Here is a 22,376-nt window from a genome sequence, read left to right on the forward strand (position 1 = left end):
AGGGCCACTCTTCCCCAGCTGCATGATAGGAGGAGAAGGGAGATGGTTCTGTCCCACACTGCAAAAGTGTTGCAAAGCAGCAGATTTCCCCTTGGTATTATGTTCCCAAGCTCCAGGGTGAGCTTGAGCATCTAGGTGGAAAAGTGCAGCAGCCCTAAGGGCCTTAGATTAGTTTCCATAGCAGCTTTTTACCTTGTGGCTGCCCAGCAAAAGGATACTTTGCTACCGTAACTGCTAGTGTATGAACAGCCTGGCCAGGCCGTTGGGTGAGCAGTGTCTGCCTCACTCTTAGCACACAGTGTTTGGGAAGTTCAACTGAACACAGCCACCTTTCTTAGCAAGTGCTTTGGACAAGCCAGTGAAGCCCCGTCAAGCAGCAGTCAGCCCTGCCACAGTCTCATGTTGAGGTACATTGTCAGTTTAGGTGTATGAGGTTACTAAGATGTTGTTTCAGGACATGCCCTAAAAGCTGTCCTGATCTGATCATATATGAGTGATATGGATTAGTGTGAGGTGTCCCTGCCCATGGCAGGGGGGTTGGAACTAGATGATCTTAAGGTCCTTTCCAACCCTAACTATTCTATGATTCTGTGATCTATGTTTTATAGACACTCAAAGCACCACAAGACTTTGTTAAAATAACAAAACGCAGAAGCTCAGTGACAGAGCAAGCAAAGATTTTGGTCTGGGGAGTCCAAAGGTCTGATTGAGAAGCAGGAGCTCAGCTGTTGGATGTCACAGCAGCCTCTGCTGCTTCCAGGCAGTTTTGAACCATAGAGTGCTTTTCTGGGCCTGCATCTCCTCCAAGGGCTGGAGGTTGCTCTTCCTTGCTCAGAGCTGTCTGTAATTCACAAAGGATTGCTTTTTTGCCATCAGGGTCTGTGTGATTCAAGGTGCTTTTTGAAGTGATCAGTGCACAGAAGCAGCAATTAGCACAGGGGCTGAAATGAAACAACAGAAACGTTCAGTTTCTTTGCTTCTACATAGAGGCATATGTGAAGTCAAACAATGCAGTAAGAATACTACTTTAACCACAGCCACTCTAGATGACAAGAGTACAGTACTGAATTAGAGAAAAGATTGTTTCTTTTGCCATTAGCGCTGTATTTACTACTGTGCAATGCCACCATTCAGAGAATAAAGCTATTTTGTGCTCAGTAATGGCAGCTCTTGGCACAAGCTGTGTGCTCCTGCTAGGCCAAGGTTCCCAGAAGTAATTTTACATTTGTTTTCATCTCGCAGGAAGAAGAACCCAGTTGCTTCAGGGATTGCCTGCAATAAGCAGTGTTGAAGAAAATGCAGCAGCTGGTGTTACAGTTTATACCTTCAATGTAACTGTTTCTCCATTGTCTTCTAAAGATGTTGCAGTACTTCCTACCATACTAAATTCAAATCCACTTGCAGGGGCTTTTGTTATCGAACCAGAAGGAAATCTCAAATACAGGGTGAGTTTTACGTTTAGCTTGAGCTATGTTCAGTCATGTAGGCTGATGTTTCCTGAATTACTGAGCACTGACAGTGCACAGTGTCTCATTGTCTAATCAGAAAAGAGTTGCGAATGCAGACTGTGGTAGTATTTGGACATGTTGTAATAGATACGACAATTTAACAGCCGTAGTGATTATAACTTTTAATTGCATCTAGTAAAAAACATCTATCACAGTAGTCCCATTTATTCTGTGATAGAAAAAAAAAGTGATATTTTTGGAAAATAAGAGGTGAAGAAGGATATATACAACCCCATGTTTTGGGGATTTGTACATAGCTTTTCATCTTAATTTATATGAAGTCATTGTGGAGTTAAAGTGGCTTAGTTAAACCACATGCATCTTCTGGTTGGCCTAGAATTAAAATGAATTTGACTCACTTCCAAAACAAAGTAAGCTGAGTCAGATCAAAGTCATATTTAATTCTGGACAAAAGCTGTGACACACAAGGTAGTTATCTCAAGGTAAGAAGTTATCACACTTCCACACATCTGTGATCTATTTCTGTCTATGGTGTGCTCTTGTCCTATGGCAAAGGCAAAGCAATTTCTATTACTTAACACTCTTTTTCATTGCTGGATAAATTAGTAAGTGTTAGCTCACATTTGTCACTGGCAGTGACTGTTCAGATGCACAATAGCTTGTCATCCCATTGTAACTTGCTTGTATGTCTGAGCCTGAACAGTGACACTGAAGACTGTCTTTAAAAGACATGCATAGGCACTGAGTAGAGTCTTGAAAAGTCAATCTAAATACATTTTTCTGGGTGCTTCCCAGGAAGTTCAGGTTTCACAGAGCTGATACCAGGGCATTTTTCTCATTCCCTTTGCTGATGTTTCTGGCAATGAAAATGGGGAAAGTAAGCCTGTGAGCCCAGGTGGCTGAGGCTCATTGATTCACCCTGTCTGTGGGGAGCTGCTGCTGTTCCCATACTGCTACCTCCCAGCAAGCACAAACCTCTGCTGGCTCTTTAGCTGCTCCACAGCCAGATTGGTGAAATGCTAAAAAAACCTCTCAAAAAAGCCCTCTTTCACTTGTGAAGCATGGGATGTGGCTGCAGAAGCACCTGAACAGAATCAGTTGAGGGGATGTAACAGGCAGGAGATGGATACATCCCTTAAGCTGTCTGTGCTGCCAGAGAATTCATAATGTGGGACTCCCTTGCTAGGCTGTTGTCGTGGTTTAAACAAAGTCAGCCATAAATCATGCAGTCGCTCTCTCACACCCCCCCCCCCCCCCCCTTTTTGCCCTCCCCCTGCTCCCGGAGGGATGGGAAGGAGAATCAAAAGAATGTAACTCCCATGGGTTGAGATAAGAACAGTTTAGTAACTAAGGTATAACACAAATCGCTGCTGCTACCACCAATAATAATAATGATAAGGGAATAACAAGGAAGAGAATACAACACCTCACCACCACCGACTGATAACTTGCCCCCCAGCCTGACCAAGCACCGACCAATACCTCATCGAACCCCGCAGTCCTAGCCGTTCCGGGTAACTCTCAGTTACATCCTGGGCATGACGTGCTGTGGTATGGAATACCTCCTTGGCTAGCTTGGGTCAGGTGTCCTGTCCCTGCTTCCTCCTGGCTTCCCCTCCTCCCTGGCAGAGCATGAGGCTCACAAAGTCCTTGACCAGACCAAACATTTGAGCAGTAACTAAAAACATCGGTGTTATCAGCACCATTCCCAGGCCGAAAGTAAAAAACACAGCACTGCACCACCTACTAAGAAGCAGAAAAAATGACTGCTACTGCTGAACCCAGGACAGCTGTATTTTGGCATTTTGAATTAAAGCTATACCTTCTGGTGCAAAACATAGACCTTTTTTATGCCTGCTTGCTCCTGTCCCATGCCATCTCTGCAGCACAAACACTTTATGTTGCTGCTTGTTGAGCGGGACTGAGAAATTAATCTGGATGAAAAATAACCCTGCAAATAGATAAAATGTCTCATCTTGATTTTTATCATGGCAGGATGATGAGAGATTCTAGCACAGTGCAGAGTGTGACACAAGAATGAAAATGAATGGCCAAGAAAGGTATAGGCCGGAGACTGCTTCTTCCAAAGTGCCAGCTGATACTTATTTCATACTACTACCCCATTACTAGCATGGCCTGTGAGGCTTTGTATGTTTTGCCGAACTGTAGATGTTTACAGGGTTTCCTAACTTACTCAAAATAAAGAACAAAGAGGTTGGTCCAGTTTGTATCAGTCATGAGAAAAACATAAAGCAAGCTACACACAAGTTCTGCAAGTTAGCAGTGAGTATTCTTAGTTCATTCATTTGATAAACATTGCTACTTCTATTTATGCTATGTTGTAGCAGAGCTGTACAATATTTTGCAAAAGAGATGTGATCCAAAATGATTAAAGCTTTGCTAAGATATAGAAAAAGGCAGTTTTTCATGTATGAATGTATGGAGTTTGTAGATTAGCTAAGTACCTCTTAGCACAGGCTGCTCTGTATTTATGAAGCTACATTTACTCCTGTTGCGGCAAGCCAAAGCAGTATCACATTTCTCGATAAGTTTTGATATTGCTGAGAAACTCTGTTTCTGAGATCTGAGCCCCAGTAATTCCTCCTCACCTTACTTCTATTTGAAGAATCCCATGGGCAGAAAATGTGTTGAGTGCATGAAAATGTATTGTGGCCTGAAACTATTTTGATGCTGTTAGTGATGCTCTCTCTGCATCCTGGGAGTGAAGTGGGGAACAATGAAATTCTTGGGTGGAATGAGGGGTGGACAGTTATGCGGTGAGTCTAGACCCCTTTTCATGAAATCTGCAGCTTTTTTAGTGTTTACAGTGCTGCCTTTATCAGTAAGTATTGTTCCTGCCTGGAGGAGAGGTGAACACAGTGTGAGAGGGTCATGGCCTACCCCAGTGGCAAGCTGTTCTCAAAAGCAACCTGGAAAAAGACCGTCTAGATTCACATCTTCACTTGCAAGGTCTCTGTAAAGGAGGGTGGAAGATGTCTTCTTAAGCAGTCTGACTGTACTTACAATGCCAATGAAAATATTTGGCTGTGAACTGGAGGGGTAATCCCCAGAGCATATAATTTCTGTTTAGAATTGGACAGTTTCTCATGTTGAATTCATTACATCTGTTTATTGTATTTAAATCTGCAGTAAACATTCATATAACCTTCCTACTGGTGTTACAAGATTTTGTAGAATGTTTTTTTCTGAGCTAGCATCACTTTTATGGGAAACTTCTGTTTGTACAATACAGGAGAGAGGAGACCATCCAGGACACAGTTGCTTTCTCCTGCAGTATTATAACAAAAAGATCCACAAGGTTCCAGAAAGCAGCCGTTTCACGTACCAGAAGGCATAAAACTTTTGTTCTTCTATTCACTGTCCTCCAACTGTCTTAGTTAATAGGCTCTATTTTGGCTTTTGTATTCTAATTGTGCTGATACCGCTTTTGTATTTGTCCTCTGGCCAAAGCATCTCATCTAAAATAAAGGATTTTTTTTTCATTGTTCTGCATCCTCTCCAGGCTCCTCCATTCTGCAGTTTGCTGAATACACTGACACGTTCCTTGTCTCACACACTTGTGAGCCCCAACTCTTCTCCTCCAGTTCGACAGCACCCCACTACTGTGTTCAAGCTTCATATTTTTTTAGCTACACTTTTTTAGCGAACTTAAAGTTCACCTTTTCCTTTCTTGTCCAAGAAAACAAAGTTCTTGCTTCTTTATTACTTCAGCACTGAAGATTGAGGCATATAACTTTCACCATCCTGCTGTTGCTCTGGACACATCCTAAACCCCAAAAGAATGCATTTAATGTTTTTCACGGAATGTCAGCCTTGTGCTTGTACATATTTTGTGTTAAGAGGCAATATGTAGAGCTGGAAGCCTTTAAAAACCAAAACCAAAACCCCAAACCAAATGTTTGCCTTATCAATCTTGCAAAACTTAAGGCCTATGTTATTTTTTTAGCTAGTTCAACATTTTCACCAAACAGTTCTAGTCCCTCTCTCATTCAGTGCGTTCATGCATGTCCTCTCATGTATGTCCCTCTCTCCTACAGTGTGTTCATGCAGCTCTTTTCTTCCTGTGGTTTCCTGCAAGTCTTCTCGCAGGCAAAGCTTATACAAGGAAGGGGTTGGTACCTGCTAGCCTAGGTCTCATGCCCCCACACTCCTTATTGCAAGTAAAAATTCTTCCCCCTTGTGCTTCTGACTCACAGAAGTAGCGAAGCTGCTTTTGTGTCCTGCAGGGCTTCCTCCCAGTTTTCCGTCTTGAAACTTAAAGCACCTTGACTACTCCTTGAGTTTGGTGTCAAAAGGGGAAGACTTGATGCAAACAAGAACCTGCAAGATGTAGTCCTGACCTTGAAGACAAAGAGTTGCATGTGAGGCAGGAGACAACACCTTCCAGGCTGTCTCCTCTTCAGACTGTCGTCACACGAGGTCCTTGTAACTCCCTGAAGCCACAATGTTTTGGTCTTTCCACTTTGTTTTTCTCACAATTCTGCCATGATAAGAACCGTGCCAGCAACTAGGAGATGGACTAAAATGCTCACTGCTTACTGATGTAAAGTGTAGTTTCACTTGCATTCACTCACACAGACTGTAACTTACAACTCTTGCACCATATGTTAATAACTTTTTTTGTTTCTTTCCAGGTTGTTACCACTGGAAACCCTGTCCTGGATTATGAAACCATGCCAAATAGATTTGATTTACAGATTTTTGTGGAAGACACAACTGGGAGAACTGACCTTAACATACTGACTGTCCAAGTAACAGATAAAAATGAAAGTCCCTTATTTCAAGGAAATATGGCAATTCAAAGTAAGATAATGGTGGCATTTGAAAAGTACGATACTTGAAAAGATGATATTAGATTAAAAAAACCTATAGCTGCATACAGTGCCTGTAGCTAAAGTGGTCTAAGCATTTTTCTTTAGGAAAACAAGGGAGGAAGAAGACACTGTTTTTATCAGAGCCTCATTTTACATGAACATTTGGTATGCTTCATCTCTGAAAATGCCCTTTTAGTTTTCTTAAAGCTTTGACTAAAAATGATTTAGCCATTTTGAAGTACCTGAAGAATTTTAAAAATATATATAAATTAATATGAATAAATACTTTTTTTTTAAATGAGACTACCTAATTAGAGGTGTGAATGAGAACTCGATGTTTGGTGGGATATAGCCATTGAGTACGGGTACATGTTTCAGCAGTTATTTGAAAACTGTACTTATTTGGAGAAGAAAGATAAATTTAAATAAGTGTATAATTGTGTACATCTGTATCTTGCTTTTGAACCTGCACAGAGAAATTAAGTGGAAAATTGTTTTGAAGAATGTGATCTCAGAGATCATGATCTGTGGTTCAGCTGGCAAAAGGCAGAGTTCTGTCTCCTGCATGCGGCAGATGTTGTTAACCAGGCTTACCTTCAGACTGTGGGCAAAGGTGCAATGGGGAGGAGTGTTCAGTAGCCTTAGGGATTAGGCTGCAGTGTCTGGACCCCAGCTGTCATCAGTACAGGCTTTGCATGCCATGCAGTACCTTATACCATCAATAGAAATGAGGGGGAATAACTGCCTCACTCTCTGAGCGGTCTTATCTCGTTCATTTGCTAATGAGAGGACCTGGAAAAATTGTACTGTGGGTGACAGAGTATAGTGATGTATTTATTATGTGTTCACAGAAAGACAGAACAGTTCAGGTAGTGAGTAAAAATATGCTCTTATTATTTCATGAGGTACTGAGAGCTTCTTTGAAGTCCTGATATTGTAACAGCACTCTATGGAAAAGCATTCAATAATTTAATATTCATTTTTCTTTAAAATGTGAAAATAGCGAACTGTGATCTGTTCATGGTAGGTACTTGGAGCAGGCTGCTGGTCCCACATCTGGACCAGCACAGCAGCAGTGTTGGGTAGGCTGCAACCTGCAGCCCTTGGGGTGTTCAGCAGTACAGCGTGGCTGCAGACCTAACTTCGGCCTACTGCAGAGGGCAGGGCTTGTCTGCCCAATGAGTTCAGACCAGGTCCGCTCAAATTCATCTTCACCTAATGCCTCCTAAGCACATTGACATTCCTGCTTCTATACGATACTTTGTAAAGAAAACCATCTTCCCCTAGGGAAGAGGCTGTGTCATCTTCTCAATATAGCTGGTATCTTGCATATCATGGGTGCTGCTGAAATCTAATAATAATTAAATGTGACACTTCAGGGGATCGGCACAGCATGAAACACTTTACGTGGGAGCTTGTTACAAATAAGTGCATCAGCTTAACTCTCAGCTAGAGCTGCCATAAATTGGTGAGCACAGATGTCTGATCTGTCTAACTGTGTGGCTTTAGTTAACAGTAGCAGCTACAATTAGACACTAATTGCACATTCGCTGGATATGCAAAAGCATCTCCCTCTCATTAAACTTTATATTCATATTGTTGTCCTCTGGGAACAACTCATTACGCTGCCCTGGGATTCCCATTGCTCTGATGAGAAGCAGCAGTCAGCAGGGGTCACAGTGGAAATTAATAGTCCAGAAACAGCTGGTCCAGCAGACACAAAAGGGCATAAAGCAAATGATGTGATCTAAAGATCTGTTGTTCTATTAATCACTCAACCCAAGGAGAGATAAGCCTGTTGCCAGTGGCCCAGTGTGGGATAGTCCAGCTGTGAGAATTCCTGGCATGGAAAGAAGCACACCTTGCACTGAATTAGCATCCTTAATAAGGCAAAAATTTAAGTCAATGCAGACCATCCATAATTCATTTACTTCACTGATGTAAAGGAAAGGCAAAAATGAAGAGGAAAGGCTCTGAGCTCTCCCAGTAAGGCACAGGGTGGACAGGGAGAGGATGAGGACCTGGCACAGGGCTACATTCTCCCCATCTGCATATAGTAAAGAAAGACACAGGTGCAGCCCAAATGCATCATTTTACTCCATACCCTGTGAGCAGCTCAAGATGGGCAGGCAGTATGTGAAGATCAGTCTCTCTCCTGAAGGTACAACTTGTATTGCAGCTTGCAGTGGTGATTGCCTGTTTATGGATGTGCAGTCAGTTTGTTTTTCTCTGTGTTTGTGCTCTTTGTGACAATTTTTGAGTTACACTTGTGAAGTGAGAAGATGCAGCAGACAGTAATACATATGGACGACTTCAGCATATCAGTATGTTTGCCGCTGTGTCCTTTATTCTTACCCAATTAATACTGAGTGCACTTATATCCATGCAGCTGTAACGATCTATGTCTTGGAAGGAACACCTCCAGCACGCATTTACCAAGTTAAAGCAGCTGATCCTGAAAATGCTAAACTCAAAGTAAGTTGTATTAAGTTAAAAAAAAAACCCAAACCCAGAAATGATACAATCCATTGTATCTGAAATCCTAATTGCCAGCATCTTTCAACAACTTCCTTTCTTATCAGGGAAACAGGAAAAGGTTTAGTCAAGAAAAATAAAGCATTTTCAATAATATACTAAGAAAACCCAGCCTAGATGTTTGGGTTGTATTTTGAATTCTCAGCCCTCCAAAACTGAGGGACATTGAAGGCAGATATTGATAGAATTAATCAGGGATACAGGAGAAATTGTGTCTCTTTTAGAAAAATGGCTTGCAAAACATTTCTTGTAGATGAGAGGACCTAAAAGCAAGCAAAAAATTTTAACCTGTATCACAGTGTAAATTCTTCTCAATAAGACAATAAGGAAATCACTTCGAAGGCAAATGGATCTCAGCTTTTTTACAGTCCCAGAGCAAACTGTGACCTTCAGTTAAGAAAGTGTGATAGCTGATATGAAAAAACTCTTGGTATCAGCAAAAAATTCTGGTGAGGAGGGAAGCAGAGGCCTGGGTTTTAACTCTGCTTTGCTTCTGAAAGCAATAGGAGTGAGTTCCACACACCCTCTAACCCCTGATGAATCTCAGGCATAGTAAGAAGCTGCAAATACAGAAGTGCTGGGCAACAGGTGAAATAATAATCCAGAGAGGGAATTTAGAAAGGTCAACTGGCAAAAAAACCCCCTTAAAATACGTGATCAGCCAGCTGCTTCTTAAAAGCAATTTCCATTGTATCTATCATTGCAGGAGGCAAGTTGTTTCACTCTGTACCTCCTGGTTTTTCCCCAGAGGTAACACTACAGCAGTTGCATGCCCTGGACAGATCTGCTCAGTGGATTTTGCAGATTACTTGTATGGTGCATGACCCTCTGATGTTGCATACTTCAGACTTTGTGGGTATTATTAGCACTTGCACTAGCAAAGGAAATGTCTTTGAGGGCTTATTGGTGGTGGCCTAGCATGTGGACAATAGTGAGGAGAACGTACTGGGTATGTGGTACCTACCCTGGGGCCATGGAGAGCAGGGTGCTGCCTTTCTCCATACTGTGAATAGCTTTGGGGTGCTCAGCTCCCTCCCACCCCTGTGCACTGGTGCGGTACCTGTTTGTGTAATGCAATGCACAAAGCAGCTGCTGAGCAGCTTTAACACCAGGCTATTGTGAACATCCCTCAGCCACACACCCTCGTGTACTCTATGAAAGCTCACTCTCCCCTCCTTGTCCTCTCCCAACATCTGGACCTCCCAAACTTCATTGCCTCCCTCCAGAGCTCCTAAATCCTGCAAATCCAGACTCACCCGTTCACTCCTTTGTGCACGTACTCTAACTGCCACCACAAGGCTGATTTTTGCCTAGGGCATTGTGGCCCTGCTGGCTGACCTCTATGTTAAATTCTTGTTGCAGACCTGGAGTTCACAGAGGTAGAGAACAGTGTGGGCTTTAACGTACTTCAGTGTCTCTGATTCCCCACTGGCTGGCAAGCAAAGCACGCACGACCAAGTTGGAGCTGCTTCAACTCAGACAATCAGGGCTCATGCTGGCATCTATACATCAGCATGTTCTATTAAGCAAAGTTTGAGGCAAATGCTGTACTATAACTTAGCCTGTTCTACATGGCAAGGAATGAATGGAGGGATATTTAAATACACAAAGACTAACTGCTTGCTCTCTTCATTTCAGTATTCACTGCTCCCTGCATCAGTGCCATTCTCAGTCTTTGAGAATGGAGCCATTTTTTCCAGGAAAGAATTTGATTATGAGAAAGATCCGCATCGGTAAGAATGTATTTTATTCACATGGTCTATTAACTTACAGTAGGCAGAGAAATATTTTCCTACATAGCCACTGAATGATTCTTGCTTTGTTTTCTTATTTAACAGTTACTTTTTAAATATAACAGTGACAGATCCAGATGGACTCAACTCAACTAAAACAGTGAATATCAAGATTATTAACATCAATGATGAAAGACCTTACTTTACCACGTGAGTGAAAAAGTTCTGTTGTACTCAAAATCTTGATTTTTTTGCCAGCTCTACTGCTTTGGCATCAATGGGAGGGTGTAGCGAAAGGGCAAGTAAATATAACAACAAATTACTACTGAAAACAGTATTTTAATGTTGTTGTGATTCCTGTTCTTTTACTGGAAAGCTTTGCTCTCATTTCCCTCTATTATTACATTTGTCTTCTTAATAGTGTCAAGTTTTCCAGTCTCTGCCTTCATGCTAAGAACAGCCAAATAAGCTTGTTGTACTTGTTAGCATCTAGAAAGGTTAAAGCTATGCAAAGACCTTTGGACAAATTCAGACAAGGAGAAGAATTCTACTCTGTGTGAATATAATAATACAGAATTTACCCCTCATGCAGATGTGCATTTCACCATAAAGATGTTTATTCATGCAGAAATGTCTAGACATAAAAATGTCTTACTTTTGATCTGTCTTCCCCTTCTTCCCATACTCACTTGTGAACAATCCCAGGGATCTTTGAAACACTGCCCTTTCTTGTGTCATAAGCAGGAAATTGCGTCATAACACACAAGTCAGAAATAGCTTTTGAAGACTAATGGAGTTTTAGTTGGAATCAAGAAAATAGCAGAAAATTGGGGAAAATGGGAAAGAATATACCTGTGCCACCAGTAGGCTGTTTTGTGGTGGAAAGCTCAATGAACAATTGTTTCCAAAGCAGGAGCTTGGCAACTACAGTTGATCTGATTCTATTGTTGTCACTTGCATGAGATACTGATTGGATTCAGCACGTTACGAAGTCCCTGCTGAGAATATTTATGATGGCTGCTCGCCTGCCACCTATGCAGAGGAGAAGACAATGTAGCACCTGGGCCATGCCAAGAGGTTTCCAGCCACGTGTTTGGAGCAATCTTCTGGGTGTTTTGTGGAGCCAGAGCAATGCAGGGCTCCTGGGTTGAGGCCAAGGATCTGGACCTTACTGGGTAAAGAAGTGGAGAAGCTGAAGAAACAGAAGAATGAAATATTAGAAAAGACACAGATTTTTTGTTTTGTTGCTACTCATTTAATACTTGAACTTCATGTCTGAATAATCAATAAGGTTAACAGCTCACTCTACATTACTGTACTGCTACAAGCAGGAGGAATCTTCTTCCCAGTGCCAGCGTTTGCACATTGTGTTCTAGACTGATTATTTCCTCCAAATGTTGCCTTTTCTGCATATTTATCCTTATGTCTGGAATGCTAAAGGAGCTCTTTTAAATATTTATCTACTTGTTCAAATTAGTGAGAGCTGCAGTGACTTGAGCATCCATAACAGCTAGGGTCTAAGACTCAGATCTCATATGGCACAAATAAGCCCTGGTATTTGTTTGAATCTTCTCCCTTTTAGACTGACATTACAGACCAAAAAGAGCAGCTCAGTTTGTAAAGAACTTTAGATTAAATTACACATCATGATCTATCCTCAGTATGCACATGTATGGCCTCTTCCCTGCTAAAATTTGAGCTGCATGCTGGGGCTGCATACTTTCTGACGCTGTAATAATTAGTGCTGGGATGGGAGCTGGGGAAACTTGACAAGTTAGCAGACTTTCTTTATTTTCTCCTGATCAAAGCTGTCAAGAACAGAGTTTCAAAGGGTATTTTTAATTGTTCCCATAGTATATGCAAGCACATCTGTTTCTGGTGTTCACAACACTGCATTGGCATTCAGCCTTTTGAAATTCTGGCTGTTAAAATCAATGGAAAACTTGTGGAGTCAGGAAAACAAAGGAGAAGACAAGAAAACAAACATATGCTTCCTTTGCAATTACGCTGCAGCGTCTAAAACGTCTGCTTGAACCATCCTGTAAAAAGCCACTGGCAGGTGGCAGACAGATGGACAACAGGACACAGCCCAGACGTGGCTGTGTAGGAAGAGGCCCCAACTCCTCCCCAGCTGTAGTAGTACTTGGTGCTACAGGGATGTGCTTGGTAACATCCCACTTTTTCCTGAGAGATCTGGTGGGGACAGAACAATGGCCCATGCAGGGTGCAGGAGGACTGGTGAGGCTGTGAAGGTGGTGCTGTGGTGAGTTTGATGTCCAGAGAAAGGTCAGAGCTGTGGTCACTGTGGGCATAGGGAGTTCCCTACTTTGAGCCAAAACCAGTTAGAGCTGTCCTTCCCATATTCCCCAGTGACCAGAGAGGCATTTTGTGATGGCATTTTTGGTAGCAGTGACTGCAGAAGCAACAGGAGACTAAAGAAGAAATCCAATGCCAAGACTGAGACAGAAACTTAATAAAAACTGACACTGCAGCCTTCACAAACTCCTTATTAATCTGTGGCTGTAACTAAGGTGTTTTTGCTGGGAAAACCCTATGTGGTCTCTCTCCTGTATGCTTTCCTCTTTTCATACGAGCTGACAAAACAGTCGAAGATACTTTGTCTTCTTAACTATTTTTAAAATTGCAAGTGGAGACCTGGAGACCAGGGATCTTCTGATCTGTCTCTACAATTCCCTGCTCTAATTGCTAGGTGCCCTGCGATGTTGGTTTTCAGAGGATGACCAAGGGCTCATGCTTTTCTGTACTGCGAACTATAGACTAGTCAATTAGCTAAGTGTTGGCATAGGAAGTTCAAAATGTGCAAAAAGGATTCTGTCTTGAAACATACTCATAAAGATTTTCTGAACCCTTGAGCACCTTCAACTCCCTTTGATTTGTAGGAGATGTTTGTGTGTCTCTGTGTGTTTCAGCAGTATAAATTACCCTTCACGAATTCCTTGCACAATTTTTGTGTGCTTGCCCACACCTGCTTTTGCACGTGGTTCGAGAACCATAATTGCATACCTGAGTACCCATGTGAACATGCAACTGCACCTATAACAAGCAATCCTGCACAATTATCTGCCAGACTTTATCTGGGCTATAAAACTCACTTAATTCATGGGAAATCTAGGAGCACTGGCATACCAAACAGCAGCATTAAAGAATCATTTTCTCTATGTAAAATGAATCAGACAGACAGATGTTTCTGGGAGTTTGGAGCATGTTGGGCACCATCAGTATTGCTCCTCTCTGCCTCCACCTACTTCAGGGGCAAATCAGATTTTTGGTAATATTGTTATCCTCAAAAAGCCTTCAGCATTCATTCCAAAAGATGATTTATTACATTACTGCTTCTATTTTTGTTTTTCTCTTGCATAGTGAAGGAATTAAAGCAAGTGGGTTTACCAGCTGGTGGGTCAGTAGGGAGATGGACTGCATGACTTAACAGCCCCTTCTGTCTTCAGCTTCCATGAATCTGTCACAGTCAAACTGTTTTTACTGTGAATAGGTTGCAGGAGAAGGACGCTTACTTGTGTGGCCATGTCATGCTTTGTGACCACATACCAGTTCAGCTACTGCTACCCATCCAGCTGGCAGAAACAGTGACTGGGATATTTACCCTGACGTGCAAATAGCCATCTGAGCCTAGTGTGGCCATGGCTCTGCTGTTACAACTGACTGCTCAGCTCGGTCTGTAATCAGCTGCACTTGCAAACACAGATGGGTGTTCTGATAAATATTGTTTTATCTTGTAGAAAGCAAAGAATCTACAGGATTCCAGAGGAACAAAGCCCAGGCACTGTTGTTGCCAATTTAACAGCCAAAGATCCTGATGATGAAGGCTCTCCCAGCAGACTTTTCTACAGCATCCAGTCTTCTGAGAGATATTTCTCCATAAATCCATGTAAGACAAACAAAAATGTGCTGACACCCCAAAAAACCATGGCCACTTTGGAGAAAAAGTTTTGCCTTAGTTTTAAATTGACACACTTTATTTTGTATCTGCCCCTAGAAGTAAGAAGCGATCAGTATATCACTAGGATCAAATTCTTTGGCCTGCTGGCCAAGATTCAGTAAGTTATTTTGAAGAAAGTAGACCAAAGGTGACTTCTTGACAAATATTGACTTACAGAGGGTAATATCCCTTCAGCAGAAGAAAGATTAGCTGCTGCCTTTTTAATCTCCGAGAACTGCAGTGACCCTTCTGGGGCTCTTGAAACAGCTGCGCATAGACCATAATGTCCTCTCACCTGCTTGAAATCTGCTCTAGTATTGTGACACGCACAGCAAATCTGCACTGCAGCTTAATTGCTTGATTCTTGACCCTCCTTAGTAAGGCCATCCAAAAGAGTACTCTCTCTCATGCTTGTCCTATCTCCTTGTATTCCCTGGGGTGCATACCCCATTGTCCTGAGGGTTTTGCTCCAAGTCTGGCATTCAGTGATTGCTTTGCTCCTTGTCTGCTGTTGCTTTAGGGCTGCTTATCTAGCTGTAAGAGGTGACACACAACACAGTGCATAAATGCTTTGGATTCCCTATGCCCTTTGACGATGTGTTGCCACCCTACCCCTTCAATTACACTCCAAAAGGCAGAAGATATATACACTGCTCCTTTACCTCCTCTGCGCTTTGGAAATAGTATTGTGTTGTGCCATAAACACCTTCACTTTTTGAACAGAGGCTAACAGAAGTGAAAAAAAAATTAAGTGAATGGCTAACCAGACCACTTGGTGCAAACTGTCACAGCTAAGAGCAGCTCTGTGAGCAGATTTAGAGGTGCTGAAGGATGCTTGAACAATAACAGTAGAAAGAGAAGCAGTCTTACTAGCTAGAAAGCAAGGGCAGAACAGGCATTAGCAGCTCATTGTCTTTGATGGTCTGTGAGTGCACTCAACATTGACTTGCACTACCTCTTTGAGAGAGTAAGGGGAATCTATAACTGCTTCCCAAGCCTTCTGCTGAGGCTACCTGGGGCATGTTTTTGAGCAATGGGTATCTATCTGTTAAAGTCTTATGCAGAACTTTCAGAGCCATTTTGTACCATTTAAAAAAAACAATTAAACCAGCCATGATCTGCACAGAATAGAAGATAATTTATTCTTCTACCTGTCTGCTGAGCTATCCTGTTCTTTTGCACATACACCATGAGTGTCTGTTACTTCCTCCCATGGTGAACATCTAACTTCTGTCTGCTTTCTGCCCAGTGACTGGAATGCTGCAGGTGACTGGGAGAATTGACCGAGATTACCTTCCACTGCAGCTCCAACCTAACATCTCACTGATAGTCCGGGTGGAGGACAGTCCCAGCGGTGGTCACGCCAGAGAAATGGAGATCACAATCATTATTGACGATATCAATGACAACCCACCAGAATGCAATCCTTCTACCTTCAGGTATCGAGGCTCTTCATTGCCTTAGTGATGCCTTGTTGCCCTGGACCAGTGCGCAGTCTAGGGGACATCAGCTAGGGTTCTCATACCTACAGCTCAAATGGGCATTCATTATTAGCCTTTAAAGGTTAGAGCTCACTCTAAGAGTCTTAGGGCACAAAATTCTATTTCCTGACATGTTCATACTGAAAATTTGGACTAAAATTATCTGTGTATACTCAGGTAATTTATTTATCTCTCTTTCAGATACCTAAATCCTTAGGATATCAGACGCATGTATTAGAATTACTTTTTTGACCTGTACATATCCAGGCTCCTCCTTTCTTTACCCTGTGCTAAAGTGTGGACAATCATTCACCAGGGAAAGCTTGCTAGTCAGTTCTGCAGTTTTATTTTAAACTTCCTGATCTTCTCTTCTAAATCCCTCCCAGTGACCTGCATGATTTTTGTCTAATGTAATCTGTTAGGTCTTCAGAGCTCAGATAATGTCTTGATGTCCTCTGTGCAAGGTAACTTAGTCATGGGCTTCGTTATCACTGTGAAAGCCCTGAGACCTTTGTGATGATCAGGTAGTTTGTATTCATAGATGAGGACATAACATTAACTCTGTTTTACAGATGAAGTGTGTCATAGAATAACGGGAGTAAAATTTGTGCATCTGAAGTGTTTGATGTGCCCGGGCTCTGATCTTTCAGAGTACACTGCATTGCATAGTGCAGTTCTTCAGGTGCACTTACGGTAGTTTGATGGTCCTGCAGATGAAAATCCAGTATCTCAGGCCAAGTACTTATGCAATGAGGAATTCCCAGTTAATGGTTATCCGTTTAAATTGCTTGCTCCCTATCTAACAGAAATGTCTTAGATTTAAATCGCATACTTTTACATACTCCGGCCGGAGGAGAATCCAATTCTTCAGAGTGCTGCTTAGTTACAACACCCATGACAACAATACAACAGTCTCTTGGTGATTTAGTAAGCTTAAATTTTGATCTGAGGGAGGCAAAGAATTTAAGGAAAAAAATGCAATCAAATCAAACAACTAGTTTTATAGAGATTGCACAAGGTAACAAAATCAGGGCTTAGCGGTATTTCAGCTGGTTCTTCATTGTTTTGTATTTAATTCTCTTGATTTAAAAAAATTAAATCAACAACCTCTGCCCCCACTTCCATTTGCATCACAGAGACCCTTGCTGCCAAGAGCAGGGCCAGAAATGCTAGTTCTGTGAAACAACAGAATGGTCCAGCTATTAGTTAAGGAGAAAAGAATGAGCTTCTCGTCAGAACATTATAACATACTGAAGAAATGAATGTTATAAAGGTGTTTTTTAAAGTACTAGTTATTAATGGAACTAATAGTGAGCATTAAGATCTCGCGGCAGCTTCTGAAATTCAGCTGAGTCTCAAGTTTATGGTTTGGATCTGGCTAAATGTTTATGCTCTGCCCACTGTGAAGGGCTGTTGTCCACCACAGCATATGGATCAGATTCTGGGTTGTTTCATCAATAGGATTTAATGTGGGAAATAAATATAAATTGACTCTTTGGCATGTAATATACGAAGAGTTCAGGAGGCGAAATATAATTTGCTTTGATGGGAAATGTGTTTGTTTTTAACAGGAGAGAGGCAAATGAAAATACAGCTGCTGGGACATTCCTTCTTGAACTTAGAAATTACTGTAAAGATATTGATGTTGATCCATCAAACAATCGATTTGATTTCACTGGATTATCTGGGTTTGGACACAATAACTTTGCTCTGGAGTCCACTGTGTCTGGGAGACTTGTGGTCAGTTGTTTTGTGGTTTTATGTTAGATTGTCACACTTCAGAAGTCAGCTTATGAAATATTGTAAGTTCTTTGAATTCACTGTTTGTACAAGAAAAAGAGAATTCCTATAATTCATTTCACAGTAAGTATGATGTGGAGAATGACTATTTTGACTGGGTGTGAAGTACGTACCCTTTGATAGGACGCTTTTTAGGATGATTTCTATGGATTCTACAAAAGTTGGTGAACAGAGAACTGTTTTCTCCAGATTTAAATAAATGTGCTAGATATGATTGGAAAAAAAGTATCCTTTTTTAGGGAGTGTGAAGCACCAACTTTGATATAGATAAACAGTGAAATGTGATGCAGTTTCATACCCATTTATTCATGACAAAACTGTGGAAAACCCTTCCTATCCAGCATGAAGAACTGAAATACTTGAGAAATCCCACATTCACTGACTACTTCCCAGCTTCATTGGTCAGAATTGTAAAACCACTTTGAGTGGTGAATTTTCACAACAGTGTAGTGGGATTTGCACTTATGTGATTTTGCATGTCAAAATATGGGTATCTTGTGCTGATAGGTGCTGGCATATTTGCATTTGCAGACGCCCTCCCAGCTGCTGGCCATGTGCAATGGAGGTTGTTCTGTTGCTGTAAAAAGAACCTTGGACAACTACAGGAAAAGGGAAACATAATAAAAGATAGACATTCTGTCTGAAACACAAGAGTGCTACTGGATCAGTAAAATGATTTTGTATGGCTTACTTTAATATTAGATCTGAAGTGTACGTGTCAGTGAGTACTGCCCTTAGCTGCTGTATCTGACAATGTAAAAAGCATTTTAACTGCTGCACAGGATACAATTGTTGTCAGCCCTTTGATCACTGTGTATATGTAATATAACAGGCTATCTGGAGTGTTCTGTTCCTTCAGGAATTTCCCTGTAGATGATCAACAGTGGACAGCTGTGCTTTAGTCCTGCTGCCCCAGAGTTTATGAGGCTTCTACTAAAAGACAGAGAGTTGAAGAGATTAGGATTTAAATCTGCGTGAGGCACCATTTAGTAACAGCTTGGTATCTGGATAAACACTTGTGGCTGAACCTGATACCTTTAATACATGTCTGCAGGCATGAGCTCAAGGAGTAACTCATATTATTTAGCAACAGCAGGTTCTTGTTGAGCCAACAAAGGGCAGAGTAAATAGCCAGCTCATTACATGAGCTTTGTATTAACTAGGTAAAAGGCCAAAACCCTATGATCCAAATGATAAAACTTCCTGCACTTAAGGAGAAGGAATTTTGTTGGCAGGACAAAAGAAAAAGCCTGAAATTCAATTCCGTAATTGATTAATAGCCTGTATTCCTCCTACAGAGCAATTCTATATATCCAGGGGGGGAACCACACTTACAAAATGCTGAAAAAAGTAATTGCCATCATGTGTGTTGTGACTTTATGTAAGTATAACTACCATTGTGTTTCTTTTTAATTTAGATGACTGAAAGTATTGATTTGGAAAACCCAGCTAATCTAGGGGTTGAAGTTTATTCACTGACTGTCAGGGTGCAAGATACTGCCTCTCCTAACTACTCAAGCAAGTATCCCTTTTACACTTCTTTTGATATTTTCCTGTACTGTAACAGCATGGAGAGAGGAATAATACCATATGTATTTTGAATATATGCATGAGAAAATTTCACAGCCATACTTAACTATGATTTAATCTTCTGTTATATTTCCAGATATCATCCACATTTACATCAGGATAAAGCCGGTGAATGAATTTTTTCCAGTCTTCAGTAATTTGTCATATGTACTTAATGTTCCAGAAATTACTAAAGGTACTGTAAGTAGGAACTACATGATAGAAATAATGATGTCATGGTGCTAAGCACCTTTTTGGTTTAAATGGATTTTCATGTATTTGAATGAGGAGAACAGCTCAAAGTTCCAGTTCAACCAGGGTCTCACCATACAACCACCTACTACCCTTAAATAGACAAAACTGGCAACAATTCCAGTTGTACAGATGGAAGCTGAGACACAGACAAATTCAGCAATGCACAAGAAATCTGTGACAGAGCCAGGAATTGAACTCAGATGTCTTGTGTTTTAGACCATGTTTCTGATCTTGCTAATTTAGCCTTTTGAAGGCACTGCAACAGTGCAAAACCTGTTATTGACTGACAAAGATGAGTGAGGACTCCCTTGCCCTGGGTATGGTGCAGGACAGTCACTCAACTGTCCCCTCAGGCCCAGCTCACCTTGGGTTCAGTGGGTGCCCGGTAGACAGGGTGGGATGGGAGTGCTTGCCTGGAGAGGCTGCACTCAGCCATGCACAGCCAGAGCAGTTTCTCATGCCCAGAGCCAGGGTCCTTCCCAGTCCTGCAACAGCCCAGGACCGGCAGCTACAAATATGGCTTTAAAACTGAATTTGCCGAACCTGTTCACATGCTTGGCTCTAATCTCAGCACCTTCCTGTCCCATGGGGAGTCCTGCACCGAGAAGTTCCACAGCACCTTGATGTGTAATCCTTGTGTGTCACCAGCCAGCTCTGTGCTGTGCTGCTCGGTGCACAGAGGAGCCAGCACAGGAATGGAATCTTCCCTAGCTTCAGCCTCTTCCTCATATGACCTGATCTGCCAAAACCAGGCTTTCTGACCCAGGACCTCACTTACTGTCTTTATTGTATTTATTGTATAGAATGAGAAAAAATTGGGAGGTACATGAGATATATTCTGGGTAAATCTTGATTCTCATTCTGAACTTTCTAGGGTCACAGAAAAAATTGAAGGGGTAAGGGATGTATGGGTATCTTCAGTCCAAATTGTGCTCAGAGTGAGGCTAGTTTCAAAGCTAGATGAGGTTGCTCAGGGCCTCATCCAGTTGCATTTTGAAAATTCCCAAGGATGAAGACTCCACAGCCTCTCTGAGCCCTGTTGCAGCTGAGCAACCTTCATTCGAGATAATTTTACCTTGTATCCAGCTGGAATTTTCTGTTGTGGCTTGTGTCTTTTCTCTATTGTCCTTTCACTGTCCCCTTCAGAGAAGAGTGTGTCTTTGTCTTCTGTGTTATTGCCCTTTAGGTAGTGGATCACAGCAATTAAATCCCCCTTTGCCTTCCCTTCTCCAGCCTGAACAAGCCCAGTGTCACCACCCTCTCCTCCTGTGTTCTCTACTCAGCCCTCCCCAGCCTTTTTTAGCTTCTCTCTTGTACCTGGGCCCTGAGGCTGGTCACAGGTAGCTTTATGGTTGCTAAGCAGAGTGGATTAGTCACTTCCCACCACATGCTGGTAATACACTTGTTAATACAGCCCAGTACGCAGTCTCCATTCCCCAAGGGTGCTCTGGTGGCTCATGTATAACTTGTCCCCCAAGGCCAGGGGTCCATTCCTGCAGAGCCGCTCCTGCTCAGTCAGCCTCAGCCTGCTCAGATGCACAGACTTGTTCGGTTCAGGACTGCATTTGTCTGTGCTGAGCTCCATGAGTACTGTTGGTCTCTAGCTCCAGCCTGCTGGGGCCTTCTGAATGACATCTCTGTCCTTCAGCATGTCCAACACTGCCCCAGGCTGCTCTCACTAACAAACCTACTCCCATGGCCACATCACCAAGGAGGTCATCCAGTTGCATCACTGCATCTGAGTGGTATATGGCGAAGCTGCCCATGAAACTCCAGGAGATTTAGCAGTCAGATAACCTAGTATCTGCTTGAATTAATCAAATTATTATGTCCAGGCTGAGCTTAAATCACAGGTGAAGGCAGCTGTGGCTATGGTCAGCAGACCTGTGGGCTCTATGGTGCTTCTGTGTCCATTTGCTAAGCCAGGAGGCAGGAGGTGGTGGAAAGGAAAAGGCACGCTTCAAGCAGCCCTGCCATCGTGTCCACAACCTCCTCTCCCTTGCCACGGGCAAAGAAGCAGCCCCAAATATCCAGCCCTCACCCTCAGCTTGGTTTTCTTCTGTCTCTGGTCAGGATGATCCTGCCAAGGTCCACAGGTCTGCAAAAATCACTCCTGCCAGCCCCGTAGAGAAACCCTCATCAGTAGCTGCTGAGTACAGCTGGTGTGGTGAGGAAGGCCTGGGAGGCAGCTGGAGAGACTGGGGAGGGTGGGGCAGGAGGGGCTGGCTCCCAGGGGGATCTGCCTGGCCAAAGATCCATGGCAGCCCTGGATCCTGCAGCAGCCAGACTGCCAGGAAAATGAGGAAGGCTAAGGGAGGACAAGGAGGCAAAGGATGGCCACTCAGCAGAGGACACTGACCTTCAGGTGTTAATAACAAGTGTCTTGCATTGCTCAGCAGCCTGTTGTTCTTGCCCAACTTTTATTTCTGTGGTACATGGATAGAGCTGCTTTCTACACTGTTTCCCAGTGGGCATGATATGGTGAATTTTGTAGTATTTCCTATTCTCTGTGTGTCTCCTCATACCACTGACGTGTATCTTAGCAAGATAACACTTGAAACCCATCTGTGACATGGATATGTCTGTAAAGCTGTCTGTGTCAGCCACAGAACTCTGCTGGATGCTGAGACTATCAAGAGAAAGAATATGTTTTCTTCAACTCAGACTGCCTTTTGTTTAGGGTTGAGTTGACATTAACAGGGTGCTTGCTATTGCCATACCAAACAGGAGCCAACAGTTTG

The 22,376-nt window shown here is 42.4% G+C and overlaps 1 protein-coding gene across 1 annotated transcript in view; it reads left to right on the forward strand.

The window, feature by feature from the left end:
* Positions 1 to 22,376, forward strand: part of CDHR3 (cadherin related family member 3) — a 38,989-nt gene that overhangs the window by 2,345 nt on the left and 14,268 nt on the right. The window contains exons 2-11 of the mRNA XM_061467411.1: positions 1,243 to 1,445; positions 6,125 to 6,293; positions 8,694 to 8,779; positions 10,478 to 10,572; positions 10,678 to 10,782; positions 14,331 to 14,479; positions 15,780 to 15,969; positions 17,583 to 17,751; positions 19,230 to 19,329; positions 19,478 to 19,576. Of these exons, the coding sequence (XP_061323395.1) occupies positions 1,243 to 1,445; positions 6,125 to 6,293; positions 8,694 to 8,779; positions 10,478 to 10,572; positions 10,678 to 10,782; positions 14,331 to 14,479; positions 15,780 to 15,969; positions 17,583 to 17,751; positions 19,230 to 19,329; positions 19,478 to 19,576 (1,365 nt within the window). The remainder of the gene's footprint in view (positions 1 to 1,242; positions 1,446 to 6,124; positions 6,294 to 8,693; positions 8,780 to 10,477; positions 10,573 to 10,677; positions 10,783 to 14,330; positions 14,480 to 15,779; positions 15,970 to 17,582; positions 17,752 to 19,229; positions 19,330 to 19,477; positions 19,577 to 22,376) is intronic.

The sequence above is a fragment of the Pezoporus flaviventris genome, unplaced genomic scaffold (assembly GCF_033815535.1).
Source record: "Pezoporus flaviventris isolate CSIRO_AGI_PZ_B2104156 unplaced genomic scaffold, CSIRO_AGI_Pfla_v1 ptg000045l, whole genome shotgun sequence".
Taxonomy (NCBI): Eukaryota; Metazoa; Chordata; class Aves; order Psittaciformes; family Psittacidae; genus Pezoporus; species Pezoporus flaviventris.